The 13446-nt window shown below is 36.8% G+C and overlaps 1 protein-coding gene across 1 annotated transcript in view; it reads right to left on the bottom strand.

Moving 5' to 3' along the window:
• CFAP46 (cilia and flagella associated protein 46) overlaps positions 1 to 13446 on the bottom strand; it is a 155567-nt gene that overhangs the window by 59823 nt on the left and 82298 nt on the right. Inside the window, exons 29-33 of the mRNA XM_045025832.1 lie at positions 11721 to 11904; positions 10200 to 10359; positions 8146 to 8369; positions 5731 to 5853; positions 5115 to 5282 (exon numbers count right to left, since the gene is read on the bottom strand). Coding sequence (XP_044881767.1) covers positions 5115 to 5282; positions 5731 to 5853; positions 8146 to 8369; positions 10200 to 10359; positions 11721 to 11904 — 859 coding nt within the window. The remainder of the gene's footprint in view (positions 1 to 5114; positions 5283 to 5730; positions 5854 to 8145; positions 8370 to 10199; positions 10360 to 11720; positions 11905 to 13446) is intronic.

The following is a 13446-nucleotide window of genomic DNA, read 5'->3' as shown; positions in this document are numbered from 1 at the left end:
CTGTAATGGATACATCCTTATGTCAGACTACAGAAGTAGAAAGTGCTCTAGTGGAATGTGCTATCACTCTTGAAGGGGGCTGAAGCTGAGCTTTTGTCATAACAGATCTTAATACACCCAGAGATCCACTTTGATAACCCCTGTTTTGAAATAACCAAACCCTTACTTCTGTTCACAATGGGGACAAATAGTCAACTCTAAAAGTTGTGGTCCTATCTAAGTAAAAAGCTAAGGTTCTCCAACCATCTAGGGTATGGAACACAGTTTCTTGACAAGTCTGATGTGGTTTTGGGGAAAAAAACTGGGAGATGAATAGTTTGATTAATTCCAAGGATGCCTTTGGTAAAGATCTGGAATGGGCCTGCAGTGACACTTTCTCTCTGGTGAATACTCAGGGTGGGGGGGGGAGTGTTTCCCATTAAAGCCCCCAATTCTCCAGCCCTTTGTGCAGAAGTTATAGCTACCAAAAAAGCCATCTTCATTGACAGATCTAACAAAGAATATATAGCTGGTGGCTCATAGGCAATTAAGGACTATGTTCTGGTCCAAGCTAGAGCAGGGCCTCTGATTTCTGGGAAGAGATTTGACAAACCTCTTAAGAATCTTACCGTGGCTTAGTGATGAAGAGGGAGAAAAAAAAATCAGTGTGTAAATGAAAGGTTGTTATTGCTTCTAAGGGTTCCCCAATAGAGTTCACAGAAAAGACACGATGTTTCCAATTCTAACAGGTAATCCAATACTCTGAGAAGGGGGGAAAGAACAGGTGAAATCTGATGACTGCTTCCATTTCTGGAGATAAGTACTTCTTGTAGATTCTTTTCTACTGTTTAATAAAATGTGTTGTACCTCTGATGAACAGGATACCTCTTCTATTCCTATATTCACTGAGGAACCATGCTTGGAGACTCAGAACCTGCAGGCTGCGGTGAAGGGTTCAACTGGTATCCTGAGTCAGGAGGAGAGAAGTGATCGTAAGTCTCGGCTGAGGGCAAGAGTATAGTCTGATTAGGTAGGAATACCAAACTTGTCTTGGCCACGTTGGTGCAATCACTATGACCCTGACCTGATCCTGGCTGAGGACCTTTAACAGTAGCAGTGTCGGTAGAGATGCATGGAGAAGTCCCTTCTTCCTTGAGATGACAAAAACATCTCCTAGGGACTTGGGATTGAGACCCCCACTGAAACAATAGCTGATGCATTTTGCTTTATCTACCATGGCAAACTGATTCACCTCCAGGAGTCCCCGGACTAGGAATGTCATGTGGAGGACTTGGGAGTTTAATTTCCATTCATAATTTCAAGAGAAATGTCTGCTGAGGTCATCTGCCATGGTGTTCTGAATACCTGGGAGATATGAAGCTGACTATCTAGTTGACTATATGCCAATTCCACAATTTTATTGCTTCAGCACAAGAGATGGGGAACGTGCTCCTCTCTGACAGTGATGTAATACATGCATGCCACATTGTCTGTCATTATCTTTATAGACTGGGACCTAATTAGTAGTAGGAAGTGTAAGCAAGTATATTTGACTGCTCTCAATTCCAAATTTAAGTGAAGAAGTTGCTCTTGTAATCACCATTTGCTCTGAACCAGATGTATCTTCCAACCCAAAAATGAAGTGTCTGATGTTATGACTGTCATAGATGGATTCTGGAAAAATGGAACACCTGCACATGTTTCAGCTGGGTCCTTCCACCAGTTGAGTGTTTGTATAACCCACTGGGGAATAGATAGTAACCTGTCTAGACTGTGCTTTCTTGGTTTGTAAACCATTTGCAGTCATCCCTGTAGACTTATGAGATGTAGTCTGGCATGTTACACTACAAAGACATAAGCTGACGTGTCCAAGCAGCTGAAGACAATCTCTTACTGTTACTTGAGATGAGATTTGTTAGAGCAAGAAGTCTGCTGATCTGTCTGTCAGTGCATCCAGGAAAGCTCATATGAAGTCTAGATGCTGTGTTGGAGTGAAAATGGACTTTCTGGAATTTATTTGGAGGCCCAGACTGCCAAAAAAGTATACATCATCTTCATTGCTGCCAACACTTCCTGACATGATGTGTCCCAATCAGTCAATCATTCAGATAAGGCAAAACTACTATATCCAAATGATATATAGATACCACCAGAATCTTTTAGGATACTTCTGGGGAGAAGATAGACTGAAAAAAAGCACCTTGTATGGGCAATGCTCATTGTTGATCAAAAAATCAAAGAAATCTTTTGTTACACATCACCTCCACATTGGTGCACATAATAAAAATCATTCTGCACATCTCTGGGAAAAAATAGAGGAAACACTGGTCTCCATCCTGAATTTCTGTTGTTTTACATATCTGAGGGGGACAGCAGCGTGACCTGGAATAGATAAGGGAACCTAGATGGTTACTTGAGAGTCTGAAGATTCCTCCTCCACATACACCAACAGTGGAAATAGCTGTTCCATTTACAAGAAAAACGAGGATGAATGTGGTGGCCTAGGAGGTAGGGGTGTCAATGACCAAAAGAGTCTCGATGCTGACAAACCCCCAGGACTCATTAACAGAGGCGACTTTGGTTCCGAAGATACTATCAGTCCATAGGGTACCTAAATTTGTGTGGTAAAGATGGTGTCCAAGTGGGTTGAGCGAGAAACTGTGTGGGGCGGCTCTGGGGGATGGATCACTTGATGATTATTTGTTTTGTTCATTCCCTCTGGGGCACCTGGCATTGGCCACTGTCGGAACACAGGATACTGAGCTAGACAGACTGTTGGCCTGACCCAGTGTGGCTGTTCTTATGGTACCAAAGAAGCTGGTACCAACCCCTTGGCATGGGAGTAAGTCAGTGTCAATTCCTTTAGTACTGTAAGCACCTGAGTGGTCTTTGCTAGCCCTGACTTTCCTATTACTGGTACTGAATCTTGTTTATGGCTCAGCTTAGAACTCTTCACCACCTTGTCTCTGCTGCTCTGCTGTAGGGGTACCCGAGCTTGGTACCATGTCTGTCTTAGACAACTGACTCCTCTTTGCCTTTGTGATATTGACATGGTTCAGAGTCTGCGTGGAATTCCCCTTGGGACCTAAGGTCTCCATACTCTTCTTGTGTGTCAGTGACTGAGATTTTCTTGGAGTTTTACTCATTCCCTTCTACTTAAAGGCAGGTATTGAAACTACCTTTGCTGAAGTCTTTGGTACAGTAAATGTACTCAGTGTCATGGTACCACCTATGTCTCTAGCTTTGTCCAGGGATCAAGATGTTGATGTGGATGGGGGCACTAGTGATAGTGGGATGCCTATGTAAAGGGAGGTCTACCAAACCTCCATCATCAAGAATTTAAACTTGAGCTCCCTATTTTTTTGGGATCTACTCTTGAAGGAAGTGCAGATCTTGCACTTCTTAGGTATATGAATATCATCCAAACAGGAAAGACACTGTGGGATTCTCTGTTGCTGACTCGGACAGCATCACAACATTCCTGAGAAAATTAACAACAAACTGTCCCCTACTGAAGGCAAAATACATTTAACACTATCTAACAATATGCACGAACAACAAATTAAAAAAATAAAAATTCAAAAAGGAAGGAAGGAACGGCTTTCCAACAACTGCAAACACTATATACTAACTAACAAACTAAATTCTGAATGCTAGTAGAGAACAGGCACAGTTGTAGACTCCGCCTCAGGCCAAAGGCAGTTGAGAAGGAACTTAGGTGTTTTGCGCGAGTGGCCCCATATAGCCTCAGTGTGAGGCACAAGAATGTATAGAGCACATGCACAGGCCAAATAGGCTCCGCTACCAAAAATCTCCAAACAAAGGCAGAGGGTGCAGATCACCTGAAGTGGAGCACCCACAGGGATGCTACTTGAAGAAGAATTAAAAGATCCTCAGGCCAAAATGACTGTTATAATTAGAATTTTCATAATTACTATAAAGCATTTATAGATGTGCATAATTTCCATGGATTAGCTTCTGAACCTCTTACTCCTATTGATGAGTACTTATTCACATGGGCAGTCCCACTGGTTTCATCAGTGGGAATAATGGGTCCCAATCTGGTTCATTATGTTTTGCATATACATCTTCTCTGACGCTGGATAAAATCTGCCAGAAAAATGAAGCTGATGGAGATTTATATCTGATGGAGAAAATCTTATGCATTGACTATTTGTTGTACATACATTTTCAGTTATGATGAATAACTGCTGAAAGTTTTTTACAATATTTAAAAAAAAATTGCCAGCATACCAGATCCACTCAAAATTCACCTCTACCAACAGCTGAGGAGATACAGGATTGTTTTAAAGATACATATCAACAAAAGAATATGCAATTGGCATGAACATTTTTCACAAAGCGGTCACTCTACATCTAACCAATCAGTCCTCATTCTCAAAGGAAACCTGCACAATAGTTTCAAAAGACAAATCTACGAGGCTAAATTCATAACTTTGCTAGAAACTAAAAATCATTGACTGAATAGAGACCCTGGATTTATGGATTATTACAACAATCTAACCCACTAACAACCCCCCTACCTCGCTGACTTTCCCCCTCCTTTTTCTTTCCTCCCTTTGACTAGAGGGATATTAACGGACCACTTCACCTTGAATGGTCAATCCCTTGAAATATGCATTAACTACTTATGCCAAGCAATCTGTTTCATACTGTATTTAGCTGTGACACTCTGAGTATATTTCCCACACCTGAAGAAGACCTCCATGTAAGCTTGAAAGCTTGTCTCTCTCACCCACCTTGTCCAACTGTCATAAAGGAATTTCAACTAAAGACCATTTACTTAATGACATTTGATTTAAAGAAACCCAAATCTAAACAAAAAAATTCAAATGGCACAAAATCTAACATTATGTAAAGTTTCACATAATGTTAGAACACCAACATAATAAAAAGGAATGTGTTACCACTTTTAATCCTGTTTCAGAACATTATAATTATGGGGTTGCAAACAGCACCTTCATAATATAAAAGGAGACAAGGGAAAGAAAAAAATCATTTTAAAAACTGTTTGCAAAAAGCATTGACTATATACCCACAAAAAATGATGTCTAGGATTGGTCTCAGCTTTTATTTTCCTACATTAGAGCAATGATTTTGAGATGTTTACTTACAGGTACCAGAATATTATCCCGGTTAATAACATAACAGCTTGTTTCCTGTTTAAAAGCATCTCTAACTTCATCAGGACAGTCATAGCTAGCCCATTCCTCCACACTCGCTGGTAATGCTTCAACTGGTCCTTTTCGTTTAGGTTTCTCCTTCATAACTGAAGACTGTACCTTAAATTAAAGGAATTCTTTAGAGAGTTTATTTTTCTATAGGCATTATATATTTACTTAAACATAACTGTTTCAAAGAGGGAAAAAGAAAGATACTTGTTTGGTATCCTTTCGGGCTTGGTCTTTTTTAAGGGTGGTTGACTGTGGGATCTGGAAAGCAGCAGGTGGTAGGTTTTAACCAAAGAAACGTACACAAAAGGGAAAAAAGAGAAGAAAAAGTATTTGTAAACTTATGTCTTCTGCAGATCAACATGCCTAATTTTGCATATTTACTACATGGATTCAAAAGTTCTCTCCCACAGAAACAAAAATTCAATGATATGAATGACCCTCACATGAGGGCATTGTAATGCCAATTTCTATAATTTTGTGCTTGAAGAACTGACCTCAGAAACACTATTTATTGAAGTAAAAATATATAGATTTTTCACAAAGAGGAGTGCCTTACTTGTTTTGCATCCTTTTTGCCTTTATCTTTCTTAGGTGTGGCTGACTGTGTATTCGGGGAAGCAGTAGATGGTGAGGTTTTCGGTAATGCTTTTATAATAGTTCCAGCTGCAGACAATGAAACCTAGACAAAAATAATTACAATTATTTAACTTTAAAGTGTTGTCCTTAGCTACTAGAAACAGAATCACACTCCATTATGTTGCCTCAAGACTACATTCAAACATAAGAACATAAGAATGGCCGTACAGGGTCAGACCAAAGGTCCATCTAGCCCAGTATCCTGTCTACTGACAGTGGCCAATGCCAGGTCCTGATTCTCAAGGAAGGAGAGAACTCCTTACTAAAGCTCTTTTTGTTATTGATCTTGACTAAAGTATAATTGGGATAGTAATTTGGTAGGATATTTGAACAATGATTTCTGTTAGAGGTAATCAAAGTCCACAAGACATCCTGTGGAGTAAAACTGGAACACTGGCTACTTGTTCCATTAATCTACCAAGATCTCACACTGGATCTTTACCATATGGCACTATGTGTTTTTTTTAAGGCATCTAACATTTCATGATTTTATTTAAGCTTTCAGAAATTACTCCATTGATTAACAGATAGTTACTGAAGAGTCTTAAAATTCTAGAGTCTCACCTGGAAATGAAAACAAGCATCAGGATCCCTGGAGTTCAAAAGACTTTAACATGTCCTTCTCATTCATCTTCAATCAAATCTGCTCTATTTTTAATCCCAAACAAACTTCACATCACACAGTTAGCAAGCTGTCCTGTATCTCTTTATAACCAACCTACTTTCAATCCTAAAATGCCTTATATGAAAAGTTTGAAGCTCACAGTAATGTTAATATAGAACAGTGACATTCAGATGAAGCTCGCAAGCTGCAGGTGGCTCTGTAATGTGTCTCCTGCAGCTCTTTACAGCACATGATATTAAAACTCTGTGTGATTTGATTATTAATCAACCTAAGTTATTAAGCATTCAAGATGCTTTTACTATAGTATTAAACAATTGTAGTTGATAAAAAAATAATACTTGGTCAGTCATTTTGCAGTGAGAATACACACACACACAAAATATTTCCCATCATACTGTTTAAATATGAATATATAGTACTATTGTAAATGAAACAATGAATTCACACTACTGTGGCTCTTTTGGCTAATGTTCGCTAATTTGGGTCCTGAACTGCTCAGGCCTGAGTAGCACTGATCTGTAAGCATTAGCCCACAAACAGCTACTGCCATTGTCCTGTAACAGACATTGATATCTGCACTAGCTAACATTGATGTTTATTCATCTACTGTCATTATCTTGAAATCATCCAGTTTCTCTTAGTCAAGTACAGAATATTAAAAATTCTGATGATGTGAAATTTGGAAATGTTAGTCAGAATTTTATTTTCTAAAATTCCTGTTTTCCAAATTTTATATGTTATATAGTTCTAATTAATTTCACAATGAATGTCTGATAATTAGCAACATATGTATGTAGTAGGGTTCACTATAAGCTTTTATATTAAGTAATTACCAGCATTTGTAATCACTGGAAAAACAATAATACAACCTGGAACATACTGATTTGGATACCAGCTTCACTTTGCAGATCTCTCACCTACACCACTCAGGTGGCACTTACGATGGCATGTGGCATATATTGAGGTCAAGTACAGCTTTCACCACTTCAAAGATTTAAATAAATTTTAAAAAAATTAACATCCAGTGCAGTCCTTCTGAGGTTTTCCATAAATGTCACTGGAAATTAGGCAGCCACATCAATGAAAAAATACAACATTTAATGAGGTTCATTCAATTTGATTTGAAATGCTGCAGAACAGCCAGAAGTGATTACTTTAGAGAATTAACAACACTCAGTGAATATTATTGTTATGGTTTCATCACAAAATGTAATTGACAACTCAATTCACAGGGTTTAACTAAGTCAGATAATTCCTTTAGTTAAATTACATACCCTTTGAAATGATCTAAGTCACTACCTATCCGTAATTATTGTTCTTCAGCAACAATATTGTGAATTCTGTAAATCACCAATCATGGTTCTTATTCTACCCTAGCTATTTAGATAGTAAAAGTTTAGAAACCATTGGAAGAAAGAGTGGATCCCCAAGCTCCAAAGAATATACACACCAATATAGAGTAATGGCTTTAACTGGGCACTGTCTTTCTCCCACATGGTTGTTGGAAGAATTTGAACTACACAGAGGTGCTCTCTAGTTTCTTGTGATAATTTTCTAATTTAAAGCTTAGAAACTGTAAAACTATATCCTAACAATGCTGTAAATTTGAATATATTACAATAAAGACAGTTAAAATAACAAAATACTGTCTCCCTATGTATTCATATATTAGAAAAATTAAATGGGATTGGTAAATTCTGATCTTCTCACCTGCCAGATACGAATGATGTAAGCATAAGCCATCAAACAGTGCTGTTGATGATAAGGTGAACTATGGCCAGAAATGACAGCCATTAAAGTATGTGCTCTAAACAAAGTTTCCAATTGCCTTATGTTTTTTAAATCTTCATTAGCAATTTGGGGAATTGTAACATTTATCCCAAAATCCACCTTCAGCTTTGCTGGAGATGGTGTTTCTTGTCTGATGTTTTTCTCTGTTAAAAAAACAACAAAAACAATGTCAATGGTCTGACATTATACAGTATTTCAAGCCTTATTTAAAGTTGCATTTCTGAGGTGGAAATGAAAAAGAATCTACTGACAGCAAGATGACTCTATTAGAAAAATGGAAATCCAATTTACCACAGATGACCTTGCCATGATAGAATAATATTACTTCTATCTTATTTTCAATTATTAATAAAAACATAACAAAATACTTAAAATTAACTCTAAGCAATGACAAAGCAAAGAAATGCAGAGTAAGGGCACCCTCATCTAATTGTGCCTGGTTAAAGCAGCCATAGGGTGGATATTCTAACTTTCTGTTCTGGGGCCCCTTAAAAGTGTTGCTCTAACTCAGGGAATCTCAAACTGGTGGTTGGGACCCCTCAGGGGGGTCACAAGGTTATTACATGGGGGGTCACAAGCTGTCAGCCTCCACCCCAAACCCCGCTTTGCCTCCAGCATTTATAATAGTGTTAAATATATAAAAAAGTGTTTTTAATTTATAAGGGGGGCAGGGTATCACTCAGAGGCTTGCTATGTAAAAGGGGTTACCAGTAAAAATGTTTGAGAACCACTGCTCTAACTGTTACTAGTTAAATGTGGAAGATTGTGGGATCTGAGACTTTAACAAAAATATCTATATTCCCCTAAAGGGGAAGGGGCAACATTAATAAGTTCATAATTTGATCTACTGTTTTTCTTCTATTCTCAAAATCCATGAAAATCTATATATACACATTTTTATACAAAATTGTTAATGCTTTTTTTCTTAAAAGAGAACTGATCAAAGGGGCCCAGCATTCATCAACAACCAGCAAGATTATGTGGAATGGAAGGGAAATACCATGAAAGAACAGAGATTAATTTTAAATTGCCATTACACAAACAATGGTAAGTAATATTTAAAGAAAAAAACATGAATAGAACATTTTCAGTGCCATTTTAATTATGCAGTGTTAACAGAGGAATCATGCATCTTTCACAACTGCATCTCAACTATCTACATAAAAATAAGACACAAGTGGAGATATGAGTTAATGTCACACATTATTCTTCTAGAAATCAGTTGCTTTCTTCAATTAGATTGGAACATTCTATCAAAACTAGTTTCCGAGGCATTAGCAATGTCAATGGTTACAAAGAGTAAAAACTTTTCAAAAGGGCCTAGTGACTTAGGAGCCTGAGTTGCTTTTTCAAAAATCATGCGGCTGCTTAGGAGGCTGAAGTCCCATTGACAATCATGTTTGACAATGGCACTTTGGCACTTTTGAAAATTTTACCTAGAGATTTCATAAAGTAAGGGAAATAGGGTAAAGGGATAAAGAAATGAGGTGTAGCTTCATAGTTGTAATAAGGGACTGGGAGTCAGAACACCAGATTCTATCTCTGGTCGTTGCATTGAGCATTCATGGGCAAGTGACAATCTCTCCATGCCTCCATTTTGCCATCTGTAAAAGGGGTACAAACCAGTTATTTACGACATCAACACTTGAGAATTCTTGAGAGTCTCTGGCACCTATCTTTGTGTCAACCTGTTCCATTTCTTCTGTGATTTGTTTAAGGGCCTGATGCAAAGTTCTCTGCAGTTACTGACGTCAGTGAGTTTTGAATCGGGCCTTAAGTGAAGAAGCTCGGGTTTTTCATTTTGACTTCGTCTTTAAGTCTTTTGTAGATGAAGAAACACGTACTAAATAAGGTCTTTTTACATGCTAAAAATGATCACGTGCTTTTATCATGTAAAAGGTAGTAAGACAAAAAGCATATACTACATTCATGTACTGAAATTATTTTGAAGGATAAGTACATCAGTTACTCACCTTCTTCCTCAAGAGGTCCTTTGGCAAGTTTCAAATGTAGCAAGATATCTACTGCCCAGTCCAGATGTTTAATAGCATCATTAAGAGGAAACTGATTGCAGTATAACCATTCTGCAAATTCCATTAGATAATCAACTTTCTGCCACTCACTTTCTTGTTTCTACACAAAAGACAGAATGATTTAGTTCATATATTATGTAACATCAAATTACTGATACTAATATATATATATATAGATTTGTCATTAATTTTTTTGGAAGCAAAAATTTAATTTTAAATAGGTAGCAAGCAATTTATTGACATTGCCTAATCAGGGAAAAGGTCTAACTGAATGTAATAAAAAAAATCAGTATTAGTTAAATTTCTTTTCTTTTATTAAAGTCTACATCAATTAGTTACTGTTGGGACTTTTCCTCCTTGAGAGGGGCCAGGCAGCAATTCAAATGTGTTAACACAGAGTCCCAAGACTTAAACTACATCCACTTGGTTTTCCATCAGAAAAGTAATTTCAAAGTTGTGAAAAATAATCCACACCAAATTAACAAACTGACAAAATAATTTGCACAACATTTATTCTTTCTATTAAATTGAACTATTTTAAATTCTGATGAAAAATAATGCTAAATGAACATGTAATTAATGGTTTACGCTTATGTGTAATTCTAAAGTGATGGAGATATCAAAGAAATTAAATTATGTACAAACATTCTTCTCTTTTGCTCATTATCAGTCCATCACTATTGGGAAGGAGCTAAGCAGTGAGACAGCAGAATGGGGGACTGAGAGAAGAAGACTACAAATGGAAAATAAAGAATTGAAACTAACAATGGCCATGTGTTGCATTAAAAATCTTCCTGACTGTTGTTAAATCTGGCTCTGACCAGGATATTGCCAGGGATACAGTGGAATGGGTCTCAATGCCTTTGGCCACAATTTTGGCAGCATCTACGTATACTTTTCCAATAAACATTTGATCCACTTTGCAATAGATTATTTAGCTCTTGAGGGTGGGCAAGGCATGCATCCCCTAGTAGTTTTTATTTCTAATATAGGTTATGTGGCTTGTGAGTCAAGCATACTATCTCATCAACAGCCACATCCAAATCTATGGAAGTCAAGTAGAGTCTATCCAATAACTTCAAAAGACTTTGGATTAGGCCTCAAATGATGATCTGCAGAGGCAAACTGATGAAGAATTATCTTTTAGGAAATGTATCTAATTATCTTTGCAGGGTATGCATTTTATTCATGTAAAATGCTATCACTTTTTCCATTTATACACACATTTCAGTCAGGTGTTTTTTGAACACTGTGCCTTTCAAAGTTCAAATTAAATAAAGAAAAAGCTAACAATTATAAATCTCATATTACTTGCTTTAGAAAAGGATGTCTACATACCTCCTGGAGTATTACCTCACAAACCACCTTTAAAAATATAGGCATATACCATCACATACTTTCAAACTATACACTTAAAATTATATTCTATTAAGAGTCTATTAAAATTAACAACATAGAGACCTGTAAAGCTTCAATAGCATTCTGATAACAGGTTAACTGCCCAACAATGTCTTTGGAGATTGGTGCTAGACGATGCCACATATGTGACAAATAGTCCTCACTTTCATCCTTGAATTTCTGAATGTCCATCATAAAGTTACGTCCAAGTCTTGCCTTCACTATAACCATATGTTTGAAAATCAGGCTAAAAAAAAGTTTAAAAATTAATCAATTTCTTATCTGTACAATTATGCACTGTATCTTACAATATGCTACAATTGTGAAGGTAACTGCACTTCACTACTCATCTTTCTTTTATAGTGAAGTCAAATTGCCTGCTCCTCTGTATATTTACAGACCTTAACTTTAGAAAATAAATTAGACCCTGATCCTGCAAAGATTCACATATGTAACCTTATGCACTGTGACCAGTTCCTTTGACATCAATGAGACTACACATAGGGGAGATCCTCAACTGCTGTTAATCATCATATCTCTGTGCTTAAATCTTTGCACATGTGTAAGTCTTTGCAGGATCAGAGCCTTAGGATGTTTATTGTCTAGTTTTAGAGTTTTATCCTAAATGGATTTAGAGCTGGAGAAAGTTACTGTTACAAATTCCTGTTACTTTATCTTAAAAGGTGGTAGTACCCCCTCCTCCACCCTTCTCTCACTCATCTAACATGAAATAGACATTCAGACATTTGAAATTATAGCCCTGCTCCAAGCAACACATTTAGACGTAAATGTTGCCATGGATTTTTATGCAAAACAAACTGAATAATAACTAATAATTCAAATATATTTTAACAATGTATTAGCCAAACAATGTTCTTCAACCAGACAACACATGCCTTGATGTTCAACAAGCCTGGTCATTAAATAAAAGTTAAATATAATGTTTTAATATAGTATTTTACTTAAATAATGAAATAAGCTATGTGAGGAGTCACCCCCTTCAAAGAGCCTCAGCTGAATCCACTGTAACCAATGAAGAGACCTGACCCCAAAGTCAGGATCAAGAGACACAAGAATTTAACAGAGAAATATGAAATGTATCTCTGATGGAATACTATCTTAACTGGTTAAGCCACAGTGTTTGCTTGTCAAGATTGTCTGGAGGGTTTACTTAGAGAAGTACTATATCATTAGCAAACTCCTATTTTGGCAGATGATATAAAATAGACAGGTGTCATGAATACCAGTCAGGACAAAGAAATAATAAAGAGGGGAGCTGGAGAGGTTAAAACATGTGTGGAACTCTGATTGAAAAGAGCAAGGATAACATCTGGGAAACATAACTATGATCATATATTTTATATTATTGTTTTATTACAGTAGGGATCAAAAGTCTAAATTAGAGGTACACATGCATAAAGAGGGAAGACTAAGTTGCCTGAGATCTCATTCTCCTTAGCTCAACTTCATTTCAATGGGTAATTTGAATCGTAACTCATCCTGTGATCACATCTAAAAAGCTTTTCTTACAACATCTTGCTTTTAAAGTCTGGACTTCAGATAGTAATTAGAAGAGCAAAGAAAGAGCCATAATCAAATAGTTGAAAAGTTTATACAGTACCTACTTAGGAACTTTTTTAAAGATAACCTGCACAAACATTATAAACATTTTAATTATAAGAAGCAATCGAAGATTGAGCCTTTCTTTGATTCTCAAGAACAGTGTGAAGAAGCATCGAAAAGATGCAATATTGTCTTCTGTTATAAAAATTGTCAGCTCAGCAAAAAG

Source organism: Mauremys mutica, chromosome 7 (genome assembly GCF_020497125.1).
Source record: "Mauremys mutica isolate MM-2020 ecotype Southern chromosome 7, ASM2049712v1, whole genome shotgun sequence".
Taxonomy (NCBI): Eukaryota; Metazoa; Chordata; order Testudines; family Geoemydidae; genus Mauremys; species Mauremys mutica.
The sequence above is the reverse complement of the archived record's forward strand: the minus strand, read 5'-3'. Positions and strand labels throughout refer to the sequence as shown.